The sequence below is a fragment of the Nelumbo nucifera genome, chromosome 5 (genome assembly GCF_055504915.1).
Source record: "Nelumbo nucifera cultivar China Antique chromosome 5, China Antique-T2T, whole genome shotgun sequence".
Taxonomy (NCBI): Eukaryota; Viridiplantae; Streptophyta; class Magnoliopsida; order Proteales; family Nelumbonaceae; genus Nelumbo; species Nelumbo nucifera.
In genome coordinates this window covers 59,330,261-59,352,851 of record NC_142653.1, presented here as the reverse complement: position 1 = coordinate 59,352,851, position 22,591 = coordinate 59,330,261, and the positions used below count along the sequence as shown (strand labels likewise).

General features: G+C 39.1%; 1 protein-coding gene across 1 annotated transcript; it reads right to left on the bottom strand.

Moving 5' to 3' along the window:
• Window positions 1-18,825: 18,825 nt before the first annotated feature.
• LOC104589418 (myb-related protein 308) lies at window positions 18,826-20,222 on the bottom strand. The gene is given in 4 exon segments (XM_010247743.3): window positions 18,826-18,977; window positions 18,979-19,560; window positions 19,728-19,857; window positions 19,957-20,222. Coding segments are annotated over 4 exon segments (870 nt in total). The 5' UTR covers window positions 20,090-20,222; the 3' UTR covers window positions 18,826-18,952.
• Between the last annotated feature and the right edge of the window lie 2,369 nt (window positions 20,223-22,591).

Genomic DNA, 22,591 nt, shown 5'->3' with positions numbered 1-22,591 from the left:
CCATGCACCCCTGTTGATCACGAAGCCGAAGAGTTGATAGAACTTAGCAGGTATACGCATTAAGCATTGAGTCAAAGGGGAACTTTGTTTCATTCATTCAATCATTCTTAAAAGACATTACAACTACTTGTAGTACATCCAGAGATTCTCCGAATTCCATGTCTGAGGGATGGGTCTTCCATTTAGATGCTCCAAGTGAAAGGTGCTAGGGCCGATGAATTGCTTAATCTTGTAGGGGCCTTCCCAGTTGGGACCCGACTTTCCCACTCTAGGTTCGAGGACCATAACCTTCCTGATGGTGATGTCTCCTTTTTTATAGTGTCTTTCCTTTACCTTGGAGTTGTAGTAGCAGGCCACTCGCTCTTAGTAGGCAGTCACTCTTATTTGTGCTTGCTCTCGGGCTTCTTCCAGAAGATCCAAGTCTGCCCTGAGGGCTTCGATATTTTTGGCTTTGTAGTACACTTGAACTTAGAGTGTCGGCTGGCTGATCTCTACTGGGATTATTGCTTCTGTGCCGTAGGTTAAGCCGAAGGGTGTTTCCCCGGTGGCTGTCCAAGGTGTGGTTCGGTAAGCCCAGAGTAAACTATTTAGTTCATCAGCCCATAGGCTTTTTGCCCAGTCTAATCTAGTCTTTAACCCATCTAATACCGTCCTGTTGGTGACCTCAGCTAGGCCATTGGTTTGGGGGTAGCCTACCGAGGTGTACTGTTGCTTGATGCCGAGGGAGGCGCACCACTCCTGGAACTTGGCATCATCAAACTACTTCCAGTTGTCGATGACAAGCATGTTGGGTAGGCCAAAGCGACAGATAATGTTTTTCCAAAAGAAGTTCTGGATTGCTTGGGCCGTGATGGTGGCCAAGGGCTCGACTTTTACCCACTTCGTGAAGTAATCTACAGCAACGATGAAGTATTTTCTATCCCTCGTGGCCTCCGGGAAAGGACCAAGGAGGTCCATCCCCCACTTGGCGGAAGGACCAAGGGATGCTAAGGGCCAAGAGAGTGGTGGCCAGTTGGTGGCATAAGTTAGCATGCCTCTGGCATGGATCACACTTTCGCACTAGCTCGGTGGTGCCCTTGTGGAGGGTCGCCTAGAAGTACCCGTGCCTTAGAGTTTTCTGGGCTAGGGCCGCCCTTCCGCCAAGGTGATTGCTAAAGATGCCTTCATGTATCTCTCGCAGTACATACTCACCCTCCTCATGACGGAGGCATTGGAGGTAGGGCAGGGTGAAGGATCTTTGGTACAGTTTTCTCTCCAACAAGGTATAATGGGCTGCCTGACGTTTGAGTCGCTTTGCCTCATTCCTATCTTCGAACAACTATTCTGTTGATAGGAAATTGATTATGGGATCCATTCATGAAAGCTCGACCTCTATTGGGAGCACTTGGACTTCTTCAATAGAGGGCCGAAGTAGCTTCTCTATGCGCATGGTCTAGTTGAGTACTCTGCTCAAGGTGCTTGCTAGTTTGGAGAGGGCATTGGCTCCTGCATTCTCGGCTCATGAAACCTATTGCAAGGAGAAGCGCTGGAAGTGGTGGGCTAAATCTTGGACTTTGGCGAGGTACTTGGTCATGCTTTGTTCCCTGGCCTCGTACTCGCCGTTTACTTGATTCACCACCAGCTGAGAGTCGTTGAAGGCTTTGACATGTGAGGAGCTGAGGTCCCTAGCAAGCTGTAGGCCAGTGAGGAGGGTCTCGTATTCGGCTTCGTTGTTTGATGAGGAAAACTCAAATCTCAGTGCATACTCTATAGCAACATCATCGGGGGTGAGAAGGATGAGGCCCGCTTCGCTTCCTTTAGCATTGGAGGAGCCTTCGACAGAGAGTTTCCATCAGGGGTGAGCCTCATCGTCCACGTGATCCCTTTTGACATTCTCTGGGGTCTAGTGGAGGGCTCAACTGAAGGTGCACTCCACTATGAAGTCTGCTAAGGCCTATGCCTTGATTGCGGGTCTCGGCTAGTACCGAACATCAAATTCCAAAAGTTCGATGGCCCACTTTGTTAGGCATCCCGAGCTCTCGGGCTTGGCAAGGATAGCTTTGAGGAGTTGGTTCTTCAGGATCACTATTGAGTGAGCTTGGAAGTATGGTCTGAGCTTCCTAGTAGAAACCACGAAGGCAAAAGCCAATTTTTCTATCTTGGGATACCTGGTTTCAACGTCGTAGAGTACCTTGTTGGTATAATAAATTGGCTTCTACACATTGTCTTCTTTAATTAGAACTGAACTGACTTCTTTGTTTCTGGCCGAAAGGTATAGGTACAAGGTTTCTCCCTCGGTTGGTCGGGCGAGTAGGGGGTAAGGTAAGGTACGCCTTGAGCTCGTCGAAGGCGTGCTAGCATTCCGTCCACTAGAAATCTTTCAGCTTCTTGATGGCATGGAAGAAGGGTAGGCAGCGGTTGGCTGATTTCGACATGAAGTAACTGAGAGCTGCTATTCGGCTGGTGAGTCTCTAGGTTTGCTTCACCGTCCAAGGAGGTGCCTTATTCAGTATGGCTTGTATCTTCTTAGGGTTAGCCTCAATGCCTCTCTGAGTGACAACGAAGCCAAAAAATTTGCCTGATGTGATGCCGAAGGTGCACTTGCTGGGGTTGAACTTCATGTTGTACTTCTGCAAAGTGTCAAAGGTCTCGGCTAAGTTTGAGATATGTGCATCGGCTTTCATACCATGTCATCCACATAAGCTTCAATGTTCCTCCCCATCTGCTCTTTGAACACCTTGTTAACAAGGCGTTGGTAGGTGGCCCCAACATTTTTGAGGCCAAAGGGCATCACTCAGTAACAATATGTGCCGTGCTCGGTGATGAACGAAGTCTTCTAGTAATCACCCTAGTGCATCTTTATTTGGTTATATTTGGAGAAGGCATCCATGAAGCTAAGTAGTTCGTACCTTACAGTGGCATCAACGAGGTGCTCTACCCTTGGCAGGGGAAAACTATCATTGGGGCAAGCTCGGTTAAGGTCTATGAAATCAATATAGATCCGTCATTTCTCATTAGCTTTCTTTACCATAACCACATTTGACAACCAGTTAGGGTAGTGTACCTCTCGGATGAAGCCGACGTCGAGTAGCTTCCCAACCTCCTCTTCGATGGCCTTCCATTGTTTAGGTGCAAAGTTCCTCTTCTTCTACCAGAATAGCCTAGAGCTCGGTTCCACGCTCAGCTTGTGAGTAATGACCAAAGGGTCAATTCCGGGCATGTCAGTGGTGGACCAAGCTAAGACGTCAGCATTAAGTCTAAGGAAACTTACCAGTTCGGATAGATTATTTGAGGGAAGGTTGGACCTGACGCGGACTACTTTTTCAGGCTCATCCTCGTCTAGTGGAACTGAGACGAGGCCCTCATCCGGCTGGCCTCAGCTTGTTGTTTCCTCCCTGAGGTTGAGACCCTCTAATGGCAAGGTTTCTTTGTTCTTGCCCTTCAGCACTACCACATAGCACTGACGGTGGCATGTTGGTCCCCACGAACAACTCCGACGCTGTGCTCGGTGGGGAACTTGAGAGTGAGGTGATAGGAGGAGATGGCTGCTCGGAGTGCGTAAATGGTTGGTCTTCCCATGATTGCGTTGTAGGGTGAGTCGATCCTTACGACCAGAAACTTTGACATCCTTGTCACCTATTGGGGCTTCGTCCCTACTATGACCGGTAGGGTGATCTTGCCCTTTGGTTTGACAACATTGCTAGAGGAAGCCAACTAATGGGACATTTGCTGGTTGAAGGCACTCCGGCGTAATCTTCATCTTCTCGAATGGTTTGTAGAAGAGGATGTCGGCCGGTTGTCAACGAGAATCCTCTTGACTACAAAGTTTGCTATGATGGCTAAAACCACTAAAGTGTAGTTGTGGGGGACTGCTACCCCCTTCAAATCCTCGTCCGTAAAGGAGAGGGACTCTCCCTGCTTCTACTTCTTGGGGGGCGGCCCCTAGACATTTAATTGCCTGGTGTAGGCTTTGCAATCCGAGGCTGTGCCTCCGGTTATGACGTCGATGATGCCGGCTACTTGCTGATGATGCTAATGCTGAGAGGACGAGGCGCCAGCCTCGCCTCCAACGTACTTGCTTGAGGTGGCCTTGGCATATGAGGGACTCTATTTCATTCTTGAGATCATAGTAGTCCTTAGTGTCGTGGCTAGTGCCTCGATGGAATTTGCAATACTTTTTTGGGTTCCCCCTTTAGGGGTTCTTCTTCAACTTTTCAGGCCACTTCATGAATTTCTCTTCCCTGATTTGCATCAGAATCTTCGTGTGGGTGGAGTTGAGTGGTGTGTATTGGTTGTAAGCCAGGGCCGAGGCCGGTGGCTTCCTACTATTGTTCTTGTTGTCGTTGTTCCGAGGAGGCTATGGTAGGATCAGATTTCAGGATCAAGACCCCTCACCTAGAGGGGGGGCACCCCCTATTTATACTTGAGGCGCTTGGAGGTTGGTGAAGATAAACACCTGAGATGGGAGCCGTACAAGGGCAATCAGCAAGCTCTGAGAGGACACGTGGGCTTTCCGCGATTGGATCTATACAAGGGGTGCAGAGTAGCCCCTGTTGTGGCTAGTCGCATCCCTGGTTCTGGCGTTCGTGGGCTGGGCTGGGCCACCCTACATAAGTAATAGTTGTCGTAGCTGAATTGAAAAGCTTCTTGCTTTGTCTATTGTGACATCATGTATACTATTATTAAAAGTATGAATGAGAGTGTGAAACTTTTGTTTCATTAAAATATCTCAACTTTTGAATTTAATCCATCTCTAATTGTAAGGATAGAAATGTAATTTGAACAACCACTTCTCTCTTAATTCATATCTCTATCATAATGACTTATATTTAAAGTATTAATTCTCGTTAACATTGAGTCCTATTCTTGACTGGAATACCCTTATTTTTGGATTTGATCTATCTTTAGTTGTGAGGGCACAAATTGAACTACTACATTTCTCCTTGTTCAATTCTACATTTCTCCTTGTTCAATTCTCTCTCATTAAGTATTATATTTAGGGTAAACTCCCAATCTTTTGTTGAATCCTATATTAATTAACCATATTAAAGAAAAATAAGTGATAAAGAATAATTGTTTTTATTGATGATAGAAATAAAATATAAATTTAAAACCAACTAAAAATTGGGTAAATTATTATATACCTGAATATTTTATTATTTAATTTTTTTTATAGTAAATATAATTTTTATTAAAGAAAAAAGAGAAAAAAAAATTACAAGCGAACCAAAAGACAACGACTAAGGTTACAAATACAAATATGTACAGAGAAAATATATACAAAATAATATAAAATACAAGGTTTTGCACTCTACATATTTGTATTTGTACTCCTTCCAAACTGAGCCTAATGGGCCTAAGCCAACCTAGTTAACACGGTCCAGAGCCCAAAATATAGACAAGGCCATACAAGAAAGGCAAACTTACTTTACACCTCCAAACTGAAGCCCACCAAAACTGCAGTTCAGCAGAAGGTAAACCAAACACGAAGTCCACCAAAACCCTAAAAAAACGTTCAGCAGAAGGTAAACCAAACACTAACTCTTCATCATCTAAAAGCCAAAACAATATGTCATTCAGTTCAACAACTTCGGGCTGTCAGCAAGTGACCCCTCAGACTGAACTGGATTCTCCGACAGTCAGACCATCAGAATGGGGAACCGATAGCTAAAACAGATTTTAAACCTTTTGGTTCTTAGAAATGTTGATTTGGTATCCCTTTCTTTTTTCCACTTTATCTTAAGTCTAACCCTCTCTGAAATACATGTATCTATTTTTTTAAGACTATTTTAGAAATTATTTTTTTTTCTTTTTGCATTTGTTGATAGTTATTTTGAAATTTCCATTCAACCTTTTATTTGATTGAATTGAAGTGTTGAACCGCTGAACCAGTTGGTTGGTGTAATTTCAGCTATTTTGAATAAGAGTGGCACTTTTCCCATTTTTCCAATCCCTGTGAAGATACACCCCAAATGGGGCGGGTATAGGGATGGAGAAATTTTCATCCTCATCGGCAGGGATGAGGTAGGGACAGGAAGAATACTAATCATCCCATGGATTTCTCCATCCCCATTTATACATATGTATGTATGCATGCATGTATCTTTTTTAATGGGGATCCCTGCCCCGCCCCACCCATTGTCATTCCTAATTTTGAAACATAATAAGGAACATCTGATTCATAATCAGGCATCCAATTGATCAAAACCTTGGTGTTGATGGAAAAGCTCTTCTATATATCCAATGTCAAAACAAGCCAAGTATATAGTGTATGATAGTTGATAGACCACCTAAAAATTTTATAGGAATGAAATGGCCCAAAGTTAATCCTTCGTTTCAAATTCAACAATTTTCAGACTTACGTTTCAATGGGCTAAAGGCCCAAATCCCAAAACCAATTCAAAACTTCAGTTTTAGTAGGATTGATAGTTCAACACAATTTTACTGGATCTTTTAGCATCTGTTTGGCATCATTGTTGTTGCTCCAGAAAACGGTGCCACATCAGTATTACATGGAAAAAAAATGGTGCTCCAAGAAACAGGTTTTTGTTTGGAACCATTTTTCTATAAAAATACAGTGCTCCAAGCCACGCCTTGAAAATTAAGAAGGCATGTCTTGGAGCAATGCTGAATTTGACATTTTCTGGAGTTGCAGCTCATTGTTGCCAACAGGTATGTGAGGTGGCAGTGATGTGGCACTGGATAATGGGTACCAGTGCTGAAAATGTTTCCTGGAGCATTGGTACCAAACGGAAAAATTTACTTTTGCTCCAGGAAATATCCTACCTAACAGTAACAATTCCACAGAGTGTTGCATCTGCAGCATCGATGCCAAACATATACCTAATTGAAAACATACATCAAGCAGTTAACATCACCACAGGAATGTCAAAAGGAATGAGGGCATAGGGTTCATGTAGACTATAGAAAAGTGAACCGAAAAGACTAAAGAGATTCTTTATTTCATGAATGGTCTGGATTTGCTAATCCATTCCTCATAAAACTCGTCCGGAGAGAAAGACTACATAATTGACCCGAATCTTTGGGATGTGTTGTGCCAAAGTCTCTAAACCCTAGCCCAACCTACTCTTTGATCAATCATGGACTTTTAAGCCCAAGCCCAATCTGACAGAAAGTTCAAGTTGGACTGATAGATTTGAATTGGTCCAACCCAGTTTGTCTTCTATCTTATATTTGTAATAACTTTCTCCAATACCCTTGTTTTTATACTCAGGCCCTATTAGTTTTTTGGAAAGTTATTTATCTGGGTAAATTTAGATATCCATACTTTTTAATTTCTTAGATAAATAAGAAAATGACCATTTTAGTCATAAAGCTATTATTAAAAGGGGTAATTTTGTTTCATCCAAGTATTGGTAACTTTTCCCTTAGGTAGGAGATGGGTATCACTTACCTCTAGGGAAAATAAATTTTCCATGAACCCCACATGAATCTGAAAAAAGAATATGGGTATCTTTGTCAATAGAATTGATTAATTTTCCTCCTCTCAAAATCCAAAAAAGGGACCAACCCTCAATATAATAACCAGGATTTCACACACAACCTATCAAACCAGGGTATCTTGCATCTATACTTCAAATGCAGTTGTTCATATCAACTTTATACTTTTCCCTCCTTATATTGCTTCTTAACTCTTCGAATTTTGTAGTTTTTCCTTGAATTTTAAAAGATAAAACTATCAATCAAACTGAGGGCTACCTAAACTGCAATCCTCTGATTCTTGTGGTTCTCATCACCGTCATGGTTGGAACAGTTTGTTTGTAATTTTTTTGCTTGATTAGTGTTTTTTTACCATTCAAAAAAAAAAAAAAAAAAAAAAACCTCCAATCCATCAAGGTGGGGCCACAACAATACATCAGAAGACTTTTAGGCCTTGTTCCCTTTTCAGTAAGTTACTTACCAGGTAATTGCATTTACCCATGTTCATTTATTTCTCAGTTAAATAAGGATGACCATTTTAGCCATAGAAATCCATTATTAAAAGGGGCATTTTTGTCCCATTCAAGTGTTGGCAATTTTTCCTCTATATGGGAAAGTTATTTACCCACCTAAGAGATGGGTACCACTTTCCTGGATAAGTGATAGCCAAGAAAATAAACATTTCCTTGTTCCCACATAAAACCGAAAAAAGAACATGAGATTCTTGACCAACTTCCCCCTTCTCCAAATCCAAGAAAAGAAGGCTCATTTAAAGTTTTAACTCATTCACAACTAATTCAGTTTCCTTTCTATTTAAAAACTTAGTGTTGTTCCCATTTGGGAGGGCTTTCACACAATGGCGCTGGCTTTGCAAACCTATTACATGAAAAGCGTAAAAGCTATATTTGGTGAAAAAATCCGAAAAGTCAAAATACACTTCCAATGGGCCAAAAAGGATGGACTTTCTAGTAAAGCTAGTTTTAATAGCTTCTTCTTCAAAGCAATTCAGTTAAAAGCAGCTCAATCAAAGCCGAAGTCCTCCAGATCGGATCTTTAATTACTCCCTACAAAACATGGGCATCTTTTAACACCGACCCGTGCTTTGCACAGGTCTCTTTCAATAAACAATACAACGATCTGCATTAATCTACTTCAATAAACAATACAACGATCTGCATTAATCTACCAACCAGTGGACCATTGATGCCAACACTCCATAATTCCTCTGGTTAATTAGTCCCCCACCATGCATAATGGTGACTCCAAAATCACAAAAAAACAACATTTTTAAAATTGAATCGGACAATAAATTGGTGAGGGGTCTGGTTCTCGGGTTGAACGGCCAAAATTATTGGACGATTCAACTGCCTAAGTCAATAATTTGTTAAATAAATCAACGATTTAAGATAAAATAACGATTTTGAGATAAAACGGAATCAATCATTTGACCGGTCTCAGATTTTCTGATCCGACCGTTCAATCCTATCCGGTTTTGAAAACCATGAACTAAATGAATTGGGTGAGAAAGAAAGCCAGTACAGCTAGCAAAAGAAAAGAAAGAACAAATGTTGTGTCAACTCATCAGGGCTCAACCACAAGTCTTCTTGGCTTGATTGCTTTCCTTTCAGATGGAGTGGGATGCCGCAACGACCATGACAACGGAGCGTTTGGCAATGCTTATGTGGTTAGCGGCACAAGAAATGACCACTACTACAATCTTCATCAGAAGTGACTAGCTAGACCCACATGAGACTCCTGTAACAACCACTCACTGGAGCCCACAAATGCACTTCAATCCAATGGTTTGGTAGATGGGGCTGCACATGAGGTGGGTCCCTTGGAATATTTTCACAAGTGGGGAAAGGACCCCACAGGACCACTTTGGGATGAATAGTCACCAGATTGGAATAACCAATGGGACCATTAATTAAAACTGGTTCAAAACTTCAAATCAAAAGAGCAATCCCCTTACCCCACTTTGGACGTCTCTTCCTTGTCTTGGGCCTAGGGGCTAAAAGCAAAGAAACCCAACCAAAGACATGGCCCACGTTATCTAATAAAACATAGTTAGATCGACGGGTAGGTAGGAACACCAAACAAATCATCCCCACCAAATGAACCCTAAAAAAAAGTGGAGAGAGAGAGAGAAGCTCAACCACACCTGGCCTATCTCTTATCTCCATTATTATCAAAATGAAGCAAAATACGTACACAATATTGTAATGTTGTATCATGTAACCGTTGACACTGATAGTTTCCGGCCTAATAAAGCAATGGGCCAAAGGAATTAGGTGTGAGGAACGTGGGTTCTTGCCTGGCGTTTCTAGAAGAGTGAGAAGTTTATGAGAAAAATAATAATATATGGTTTGAACTTTGAATAGGGGGAGAGAGGAGAGAGAAGTGAATAAAATAAAAGGAAAAAAGAAGCAAGAGCCAGAATTTATGAGAAAGACAGAGGTAGTTGTCTCTCTCACGTCATCCATCTACCAACCACCAACCACCAACCACCACTCTCTCATGTTCTTTCCGATTCACAATCCAACAAGTTCCCCAACATTGTATGTCCCTTGCAAGTTGGTGGAATTGCTTATTTTCAGTCATTTTGCCACAGTTGTTAGTTGTTTTGTTGGTTAGGAAAAATTATTGTTGATGGGAAAGGGATCTGAGCTGGGGCTGGAAAGGTAAGAAAATAGTCTGGTCTGCATCTTGAGTGCATTCTGCAGCATGCAGCAGGCATCTCTCTCTTTGACTTGGTGCAGCAGAGCTTGGGACTCAAGGAACTACATTTGAAAGGTGGCGAGTGTGTGTGAGGGGCCTTGTGTAATGATGGAAGCACTTCTTTGAAGTTAGTGCCCATTTAGGAGAACTCTTATCTCATGGGTGACTTCCGCTGTTTCTTATATGCATGGGTTGAGAAGCCCAAAAGTTGATATTAGTACCATGTATTTTGGGTCTAGTGGCATTTTCATCCTCAAACATTAAAACGAGATAATTTAGGGGGTGTTTTATAGTGTAGATGAGAAATTGGTGGGTGTGGATTGATTCATACCACACCACAGTTCACAGTTATTCTGAAACTGTGACAAACTATGTGGATTGGACCAGTCCACACCCATAGTGACGTTCTGTAATATACCACACCACACTTTTTTGATTTCATATATCTCATATTCATTTTATAAATGATATACATAGTTAATCATAAATATTTAATTTTTGCATTTTATATGATAAATATTTTAAAAATGCATCAATGAATTAATATTAACCAATAAATATTAATTCTTTTTATAAAACAATAGTAAAATAATTAAATAATTAAAAAAATATATTTTTTAAATATTTAAAAATATTATTTTATTGATAAAAACATTAAAAATTTATAAAAATTAAAAAATTAAGTAAAATAATTAATATTATAGATCATATAGCCGAATGCAACTATAAGAATTTTAGAGATAAAACTGAAGGTGTATCTTTGTGTATCTGTAGTCCATCTTAGATCACACAGCCTCTAACCCCTACTCCTTGAAGCATGGGATCAAAAATAAACCATAGAGGGGACGTATCCACGAGTTTTTCCCGTTGACAATATATTGGGGTGTCTCGTCCATGAGATGAACGCAGTGTCAAACATCGCCTTAGTACCCAGCCCATTAACCATCCGTTAAGTGCCATTTTAAAAGATATAAATACCCTTTGAGTGTCATCTAATTCTCTTTATCAACCATCCAAACATTGACAAAAAATGAACAGTCCCAAATCCTTCCCTCTTCTGTTCAAGAAAGTTGGGGTCACACGAATGCCCACTGAGACGTAACCCCAACTTTCTTGAATAGAAGAACCAAGGATTTGAGACTGTTCATTTTTATCAACATGTGGATGGTTGATAAAGAAAATTAGATGACACTCAAAGGGCATTTGTGTCTTTTCAAATGTCACTTAACAACCGGTTAACGGATTGGTTAACGACAGGTATTGGATTAACACATTTTGAAAGTTCGGACACTGAAGTGTAACATTTTAAAATTTGGAGACCAAAGTGGCACTAGACCCAAAGTACACTAATTGAGAATTTTCCCACAAAATTTTCAAAAAGCCAAACATAGGCTTGTGTAGACCCAAAACATATTGATTTTCTGGTGGAGCTATATTAGGCATTTTCTTGAAATTAGTTCAGTTAATACAGTTCAATCAATGCAAAACTCCTTCCAAACAGGCCTTAGAAGAATGAAAAATAAAGTTGTTAATGGGTCGGGTATAGTGAATAGGATCAAACCGCTCAACCAATTATGTCAGTTCTTTGGTTTGTGTCGTGATTAATAATTGGGTTGCTATTGGTTCTTGCTTTTCCCAACCAATTATATAGTTTATAATATATCAAGGTCACCTGGTATTTTTTGTAATTTTTGTTATATTTTCTCTAAAGGCTAAATTTTATGTAAACAGTATATAAGATAAATTTGATAAAAAAGACTTGTTTTTTGAACATTATAAACAATTTACTATAATTTTTATCAAGGTTATACACAAACCCAAAAAAAAAAAAAAAAAAAAAACTTGGACTAGTGATAAAAGCCATATGTCCTAATTGAATCATTAATGTCTTAAGGTTAAGGTTTGTAATAGTAAATACATCTTATGAAACATGAACAAATAAAAAATAAATACACTATTCAATTGATTGAAAATTTTGTTTAATTATAACAAATATTTGAGATGTACTGACTCACATATATATTATTTATATTATCAAAAATAAAATTCCCAGTTATCATTATAGATAATTATAGATGTCATTTGTAATCGGGTCAGATCCAATTATCCAAATAAATAATTGGTCCGGTCTTGGTTTATTTTATAAAACACTGTTTTCAAAACCGGACTGGACCGGATGGTCGGACTGAAAAAAACTGGGAACTGGTTTCGTTTTCCCCCAAAACCGAATTTTTTCCAAAAAACTGTTGATTTTGGTCAGCAAACCGTTGAACTGAGTGATTAACCGTTTAAACCATTCGAACGGTTTTGACCATTTTTTATTTTTAAAATTTTTTTATTTTTTTATCAGAATAGGTCGACCCAGTAACCGGACCCTGACCGGTTTAATCTCCAGGTTGGTTTTAAAAACCATGTTATAAAACATTAATAAGGGGTTCAAGACGGGCCCAGGTCCCGAACTAGACCCGACCCATTGACAGCTCCGGTGAAAACCCGCCCCACCCCCTGTAATTTATAAGTCTGGGTTTTGCATATTTGATTGGTGGGGTGTCTGTTGCTGTTATGGAGAGAGAAGATAAGAAAGCTTACAACTCATCAGTTAAGGCTCTGCAACAAGGAGTCTGAGCTCAATAAATTACTGAGTTTTTTTTTCTTTGATAAGTACAATAAATTACTGAGTTGATGAGAAGTTGAGATCCTATAAGGAATTCTTATATTGGTGGAGCAACTAAGAATGCAACATGTGTCCACGAGAGGGTATTTTGGTCCCTACATGTTTAATGGGGACCCTTTAGAAATTGTGAACGAGACATTAATAAATAGTGCATCGCACCTTTCCCAATTAAAATCAAGAGTCAAATTTGAAACTGATTGGCTGCATTTAATGGAATTTGGGTAGATATGGGGTACAGATTTTGAAGCAATCTGCCCATGCCCGGTATATTATGAGAACTAGTCCACTCAGTTTGAAACTTTTAAGTTTGAATTGAACTGATTAAAATAGAAAAGCTTTGAATTGAATGTGCATTTTCCTTTATTTTTTTAAATATATTTTTCTATTTTTTTCTGTCTTTTATGGGGTGTTGTAGAATGTTTTTGTTTCCTGTCAAAGTGCTATACAATTCATGTTTTAGGGTTTTAGCATTTACAGTATATTTGGTTTGAAGAAAAAAGTAAGAAAAGGAAACGAAAGGTAGAAAATCTTTACAGATTTTGTATGGGTTTCCCTACTTTTTCCTTCAAACCAAACACAGCTTAATGGAATTTGAGTAGATATGGGGTACAAATTGTGAAGCAATCTGCCCATTGCTGTTATATTATGAAAACTAAATCAGTTTGAAACTTTGAATTGAACCGGCTAAAAAAAACAGAAATTTTCAGTTTTTATTTTGTGGTACTTGACATAATACACTAACTTTTCAAATTTGGTGGTAATAGTGGGATTTTAATTTGTGTCTCGGCATTATACAGCTAACATACCAACTGAATCACCATTAGGGATAGCAATTTTTCTCATTTCCCTGATTTCCGTGGGAATCTGCCCTGAATGCGGTGGAGATGGGGACGGGGATGGAAAATTTTTCGTCTCTATTGGCGGGGACTCTGTCCTAACTACCACCCAATTGGTCAGAAACTTTGAATTGAACGTGCATTTTTCCTTTATTTTTTTAGAAAATCTTTCTATTTTCTGTCTTTTATGAGGTGTTCTGCAATATGAATGCATTTGTACATTTGTTTTTAAAATTGCCACAAGAAAAAAATCAAAATCATGTCATTAAACTTGGCTTTTGTTTTGAATTATTCAAGAAAAAAATACAATTCATGCATCATTGTTTGTAACATGTTCCATTATCATACGAATGACAACAAGGATCAAAATTTTGATATGAAAAGTCTGTATTGAGAGTATCGTATCCATATAAGTGACCATGGAGACAAATGGATACATCGAAATAAAAACGGTGTGGGGGTTTTCAAAGTTTGGAAAACTGATTGATCCCTCTCAAACTATTAACATAAAAAAAAATAAAGAGAAAAGGCTAAGTATCGGTCTGTATTGAAACACCGATATCCAATTTTGGGTATCGGTCTGTATCGATAATATGTTCTACATTATTTGTGCATTTGTTATGGTTGAATGTGTTTTTGAAAGTTACAACAAAAACAATGTGGGGAAAACACCACCTTTCCCCTTAGGCTATGTTTGATTTGAAGGAAAAGATAGGGAAAGGAAGGGAAAGACAGAAAAATCAATACAATGTTTGTAAAGGTTTTTCTACCTTTCCCTTCTTTTTCCTATATTTTCCTTCAAATCAAACTTAGTCTTAATTTTCTTAAAATTTGAATTACTGAAAATATGGAAAACTGAGGATGTGGTTTTCAAAAATCAGAAACTGTGCCCCTTCAAGATGTGTACATAGTAGTTGGAGCCGTTGTTGTTGTTGTTATTTGTTTTAAATCCTCCCACGAAGAATCGATTAGTTGAAAATCGCTGTAATTGGTTGATTTCAACGATATTAATCAATTGTGATGGTTGACAAACAAGAAACAGTCGGAGAAAAAAACAGATTGAACAGATGTGGAGTTCTGGTCATTGGGGGAGTCTTGTGAAATGAATCCTTGTCGCATTCCTCTCCAATTACTAATGTAGCAGACAGGTCGACTCTCGTTTCTGAAAATTTGTGGCCAAGGTTTGATAATGAGAAGCCGTCGTTATCGTCAATAGAAGGTTCCAAAGGCTGGGAGCAGTACAATGGACTGTTGAGCTCTTGAATGGTGGAAAAAATAATAAGATGGTTGTTATTAATTGCTTCTACGGTCTCAACCATCAAACGATGTTTTCAGACTGAGATGGGACCGGATGTATCATCGGCCGGTCCATCAGCCAAAATGTTTTTATTTTTTTTTTATTATTATTATCCAGTTAAATTTATTTTTCATTCTGAGCTCATTTTGATGTAAAATAGCTTTAAAAGATGATTTGCAACTTAGGCTGCCTTTGGATGCGGTGTAAATCCCAGTTTGGTGTATTTTTACATTTCGGTCTAGTTTTGTGATCGTTTGGATGGGTGTAAAAGTATACCAAAGATCGGTGTAAACTCTCTCTCTCTCTCTCCATTCTCTATTCTCTCTTCCAATTCCGTTGTCATTTCCGACTCCGTGCAACTCCATTCTCTATCCTCAAGATTTACACTGATCTTCCAAACACACAACAGTGAAACTAAACATTGACCAGTTCATCTTTTGTGCTGGAATGTCTGGCCGTTTTCCTTTTACTTTTATGTATTTTTGTATTTACACCACATCCAAACACTACAACCTTATATTTTTCTTTTACTCTTATTTGGGCAAATCAAATGATTGAATCAGCAGATAGCTAAACCGTTTGATCCATGACCCAGTATATAGACTTTTGAATTCAACTTGATTCAACCATAAGATCAAACCATTTTCCACATGTGGCCACAAAAATGTTGTATGATCTTGCTTGGTTTATATCTGACAAATTAAATCATAAATTAACTCAAACCTGCTGTGACCGGTGTTGCTCCAAATTTCTCAATAAAATACACAGCAGTGTTTGAATGAAAAAAACCAGTCGATGTGATGTCTTCAAACATTGGTGTGTTCTTATTTTATTGGGATTGTTCCAATGTGGTCGCAGCAAATGTGAACTGCAAATAAGTCGGACCAGATCCATTTCGCAGCAATAATGGGGTCGCAGCAAATGTGAACCAACCATAAATGGTTAGGGCTGCAAATAAGTCGGACCAGATCCATTTCCCAGCAATGGGATTGCAACAAATGTGAACTAACCATAAATGGTTAGGGCTGCAAACAAGTCGGACCAGATCCATTTCCCAGCAATGGGGTCACAGCAATGGGCTGCAAATAAAGCGGACCAGATTCATTTCGAATCTAAATTTGAAGTGGCAAAAGCCAAATTCGAATAACTTCCCTTCATTTTTAATAAATCAGATCGAATCAGAAAAGTGATCCATTTAGTTAATGGATTGAATTCAAATATATTCTGATTCATCACAACTCGATCCAATCGGTAAAACATGAAATATTATATATTATATATTATATCATCAATTATTTTGATTACAATTCAAATTCGAATTATAATTTTAAAAATCTGACAATTTTTTATTAGATTTGAATCAGTCGGATTTTTTATCAAATCAGATTAGATATACCATTTACTGCATAGGAAGTTATGGTGAGCATTTGTTTTCGTGTTCATACCAATGTTTTCGAACTGTCGTTGATCGATGATGGGATCATTCAGCCTGGAAACTGTCCAGACAATTGGTTCCATTTTACCCCAAACCTGGTCCCTGGCTAAAAACGTTGAATTGACCAGCGATCCGCTGACCCATGCAGTTGAATCATCAACTTGTTTAATGGTTTTTGGCCGTTTTTTATTTTGATTTTTTATTTTTTTTCATTGGAATAAGCCATCCATTCGGACTGGGTGATCAAACCATCAACCCGGAAATCGATAGCTAGAACGGTTCTATTTCCAGGTCAGTTTTTAAATTCATACATTGGATTAGAACTCCTGGGTTGTGTTTGGTTTGACAAAAATAAAAGATAAACGAAAAGTTGAGGGAAAGTAGTTAAGGAATTTATTATGATGAAAATGGTTTTTATGTGGATTGAGCTTTAAGATTTTTCAATATATCAATACAAGGCATTGACCAGATAAAGGGCTAGTTCTGATTTTCAAATTTTATAGGCGGTTCAGCCTCAAAATCATCTGGACTGGCCCGTTCTCATTGAACCAGTTTGGGGTCCGGTTCATCCTTGTCTGGTTTTCAAAATCATTGTCATGACCTACCTGTGGCTGTGTGCTGTGTTCTTATTGGGTTTGTTTCCCTTTTCCTATTTCACATTTCTTCTTATAATTAAATTTTCTGTTAATAATTTCCCTAGTCAGCATACTCAGATGATTATTAGGCTATAATTATAATAAATTAATAACTATTATGATGAATTACATGGAATTAATTTTGTTTGCTACTGAATTTTCTTGCTTTTATACTAATTTCATATTTATATATTCTAAAAGCAAAAAAAAAATCCTTATTTTTCTTAATAAAAATAGCTCTAAAATTGTTCATTGTGAGTCTGTGACCAGTAAATTAATGAGAGATATCTTCAAGGTTGGGGTGAGTAAACATCAAGTCACTAATTTATTGAAAATGGATATGAAGTGAACATATATGGATCCATTTTCCTTTTCCCAAATTTCTTTTGATTTGGGATCTTAGACATGGATCACAACTAGCTACAAGAGACCAGTGTTTTGGTTAAAGTTGAGTAACTTACAAGTTTGGCAATTTAATGGAATCAATTCCAATCCCAGCAAGTCTTCCCAATAACTTGCCCAAGTTAAAGACCAATTAAGAGGCTGTTTGGATAGAATGCTAAATTTTGCTGAATTAATTTAGAAAGTAGCTTCTAAAGTCCATCTAAAGCACACACAATATGAATCATATGGATTCAAATTAAACTACCAAAACCCATTACTCAAAGCCCCGGATTTGAATTTCAGGTGGATTGTAGTTGTAGACTTGTAGTAGTAGACATTGACAATAGAATATGCACAGAGAACCCAATTCAATGTCACCTCCCCCTTTTCACCAGAATCACATTCTGGACAAGACCCAGATTCTAGAATGTTGTCCAAACAACCCCTAAGCTATCACATGAGAGAGAGAGAAAGAGAGAGAGGGAGAGGTCAGCCCATCTACAGTTGAAGATCAAAAATGCCAAAAAGATGAGTAGGTGGGAAGGAGAAAAAGTTTTGGGGTCCAAAAATCATAGACCCGGTGGATAAAAAGATGCAAAACCATCTGTACTCACGTGTACCATAATGCTTACATGAAACATCAAAGCTTTTTTTTCTCCCCTCTTTTTATACTTTAGTTTTGTTCTTCAACCATTGAATATCAAAATTAAAAAAGAAAAAAAAAATTGGGATAAGCATGATCTTCTGCTCCCTCCTGTTTCCTCTTCTTGGCTGGCCCCTTGCTCATCTTTGCTGGCCAATCCCATTACTCAGAGGGATCCAATCTTGAGTGCACATGACAATTTCTGACTCTTTTACTTAACTACCAAACTGCTTTTCCCCCTCTCCTTTTTTAATAATTGATTCGGTTACCTACCCAAACATCTCACATGTTCTCTCTCTTTTTTCTTCATTCACTCACTCCTCCTATCCTATCACCCAGAAGCCTAAATTCCTCCTCTCCACTGCTTAGATTAAAAAAAAAAAGAAATAGTCCACACTCCATTAGCCATTTAGGCACTCAATCTCCTCTCCTGCATCTCTACAGCTTCTATCTTACACAATCCCACCTGTATTTGGGTTTAGTTTCAATACCCAGATGGCCATTATTCCACATCCACACCTGGTGGGACCCACTGACACATGCTGCTCTTATGACCCAACAAACCCAAACCAAACCATACCTCTGAACCGTTGGATCAATGGGCCACCCACCCATCCAAGGTTTTGGTTAATTGCTTCCTTGCAAAGTGCAAACTAGTCTGAAGTCTGAACTTAGGGGGCAGCAGCAATAAGCCAATAACCCATGGAAATAAGTGCCCACTGATCCAAGTATGTTGATTTTCTCCTCATAAATGTTGAAATATTCCAACCCATCGGCAAAAAAATTTAAGGAAAGAAATAATAAATTTGATTTTTCAAATTTCAAAATATATCTCCATTTCTTTTCACAGGAGATGAAAGGTGGATTACATTGAAGGGAAAGGTAAAGGAGCACTATATTCATTATTCAATCTATGAATCTACTGGTCTGAAGTATATGGACACCATTGGTTATCATGGTGGTTTGACAATTGCAGTTTTGGCTGCTCTGAAAGCCTAAACGACAACACACACAGATGGTCTGAGCGATCATGGGCGCTGGAGCTGCAAATATTGAAAATTGTTGTGGCTTCGATTCGGCCGTGTTCGCAGTTGGCGTTGATTGAGAGGGAAGACTGATGGAGAGTTCCAAATTGAGTTCTGGGTAGTTCTGTTCTTGTTGCTGCTGCTGGGGTTGGTGCTTAAGCAGTTCTTCCTCTGTGGTGCCGCTACTGCTGTGTGCCTCTTCAGCTGAATTGGCGCCGATGATGGTAGTGCCCTTCTTGTCAGCGGTTTTGTTGATGGCAACAATTTCAGGCAACACAGCGGCCGGTGAAGAGGAATTCAATGCGTCGGAGTAGGCATTTGTGGTGTTGGTGGTGGAGGGGGTGGTGGTGCTGGAGTTGGTGGCGGAGTTGAGGGGACGGTGAGTCTGAGGGTCAAGTCCCCGGCTCAACAGCTTCCTTTTGATGTGAGTGTTCCAGTAATTCTTGATCTCATTGTCTGTTCTTCCCGGCAAACGACCAGCAATGAGAGACCATCTGAAAAAGAAAAAAAAAGACCAAAACAACAAGAACCCAAATGAGAAATTGTAGAGTCTGAGAATCCCATCTCAACAAATTGTGATCCCAGATGAGTTTTTTTGTTTTCTTCTTTTGGTTTTAGAATCATAATTTGATATATTGTGAAAAACCAGAAGAGGGCTTACTTGTTTCCTAGTAAACTGTGGAGTTTGATGATGAGTTCATCTTCTTCTTCTGTAAAATTTCCTCTTTTCAGATCAGGCCGAAGGTAGTTTATCCATCTAAGTCTGCAACTCTTGCCACAGCGGAGCAAACCTATAAAGACAAAAGAAAGGAGTTTAGGGGCGAAGGGAAAGAGAGGAGGAAGGGAAAATCCACCAGAGTTTTTCATTATTTGTTGCTTCTTCTGGGTACCTGCTGCTTTGGGGAGGGATCTCCAACAGCCTTCGCCATGAGTTCTGATGTAGTTGATGAGGCGCTGGTCTTCCTCCTTGGTCCACGCGCCTTTGTTGGTGTGAGCTTTCTCACAGCAAGGAGACCGACCCATTGGAGACCAGAGAGAGAGAGAGACACACACACAGAAACGATTGCTTGTTGTTGTTGTTGGATTGGTGAGAGAGGCTAAAGAGAGATGATTTGCAGAGTGGAGAGAGAAGAGGAGAGAGGGAGAGAACTGATGGAAAGAAGTAGAAGAAAGGGAAGGGCGGATTTATATGGGGAAAAGGGTCGAAATTCGGAGTGCCAATTGACTCGATCCTTTTGTGGGTATTTGACCGAGTTGGTGAGAAAGACGAGTGGTTACAAAAGAGAGAGAGAGAGAGGCAGAGCTGGATTTGGTAGGTAGGTCTACTTTTACGTGAGTTGGGGTAGGGTTGTGGAGAGAGAGAGAGAGAGAGAGAGAGAGGGGTTATATATTTATTTCTTTTTGAATTTTTAACTTATTATTTTCTAATTTTTATATTATTTTATTAATATATTCCTTGTATTTTAGGCTTGTCACCGACAAAATTTACGCTCTCCACTCACTTTCTAAAAACCCTCTACCTTTGCCTTCTCTTCTAGAACATCATTCTTAATATCATACTTGCTATCGTCAAAGTAGAGTAGTAAGAGGAGAAGTGAGTCTTCCCCATGTTCTATTAATCAATATTTTAGCAACCCATTATTTGTGGGCATGGGCCCCAACAATGAGATCATGTGGGAATGATTTTTTTCAGCTTCAAACCAATAAGATGCATTAGATTGGAATCCACTTAGCACCTATTTTGTAGTGGTTGTGGACCCACCAATGAGTGAGCCAAGTTTAGGAGATCAACCATACTTAAGAATTATATTTTTGATAGATAGATCTACCATACTTAGATAGATTGGGATGATGATGATCGAATTGATTTCTTACCATTTAATCTAGACAAATCCACCGACCCAAGGAACTAAAATATATGGTATTTGAATATTTTATTAATTAATTTTCATTAGTGGGACCCCTGAATTTTTGGGTCACAAAGCACAGCATACTTGCCACGTGGTGATATAATAAAAATATAGACATGCTTAACAATGGCGCGAGTACTTCTTACCAAAATAAGAAAAAAATTTAGAAAAAGAAGAAATGGCGAGTGTTTGAGTGAGTACTCAAACTATAGGTTTCCCCCTGATGTAATACAAGGTCTCGGTACATCAATGGTAGGTAGCCACATAGTTGAGTCCCATCCTCCTGTCCTGACGTATCCATGTTTCTAGAAACAAACCAGAGAGAGAAGAGAGAAGAGAGAGGGAGAGAGAGAGAGAGGGGGGGAATCTTTTGGGTTGGTGACCCACCAGCCTTGTGACCTCCCTCATCTTGTGGAGCAAGTTGGGCTATATTTTGTTAGGTCCTCCCATGCTATTCTCATTCCCTTTTGGCTCTTTCTTGTATTGAATGAGTCATTCCCCAATCTGAGATTCTTGCTTGACTCGAATATCAATCTTATATTTTGTTCAAAGGGGGAGATTTAGTTGACGGGGTCCAAATAAAAGTGAAGCCCATTTGGTTCCTGAGGCCCACACAGAACCCACTTATTTGTATCACTATGGGTACCAACTAATTTTCATGTTGGGGCTGAACCGGTTCTTTCCAAAACCAGATTTTCAACCCAGTTTCATGGTTTCCACACACATACACACACAGACTTTTAGGGCATAAGCTGTGCTTGAATCCTTAGTATTTGGGTCGGGCCCAATACCATTTGTGATTTGACTTTCTGTGGTGTGTAACACTGTGTCAAATTAATGTACAGTGGAACTTTAACAGAATATTTTATTAATATAATAAAAAATTATTATTTTTTAACTCAGGGGCTGTTTCATAAGTGGCTGAACTGAAATCAGCCAAAAGTTTTCTACTTTTCTATCAGTTTTCTATATTACCCATTAGATGAATTTTGGCCTTGGTTTTCTATTTGGTGGGATTTATCAATTTAGGGTTTCATCTTCAATTTCAACCAACTCTCTGCACTCTGTATTGACTCCTGATTTTTTCTTTCTTCTTTTCCTGGGGCACACTTTACTAATTAAAAATGAATAAATAACTGTGCTTGAAACCCTTTGGTGGGTCAGGTGCTGGGCTATAGGTTGATCCTTCATTAGTCAATTTTATGAGGAAATAAGGAAAAAAAGAGCCATGAAATTGTTACTTGTAGGAGGCTGAAACTTTCATCAATTTTGGACTTCAGATGATTTACACAAAGCATGCGTGTTTGACAAATTACATATAACCACTGGCTCATTGGCACCTTGAAACTTAGAAGGAAGAAACAAGTAAGAAAGCAGATTTCAACCACCAGATAGAAAAGATATTTAGATGATAACCTAAGAATCTCTCATTTGGTGGATTAGATGGTTTACAAAAAAACGAGCTGCGTGTTTGGTCGTTTTCAACTGCAACAGCCAGAGATTGATGTGAAGTGGGTATTGGACAAATGGAATCCTATTTGATGAACAGTCTAGATTTATTATCAGCCATGGCAGAAGGATCTAAATGGGTCTCTGAAGAGAAGAAGAAGGGTTT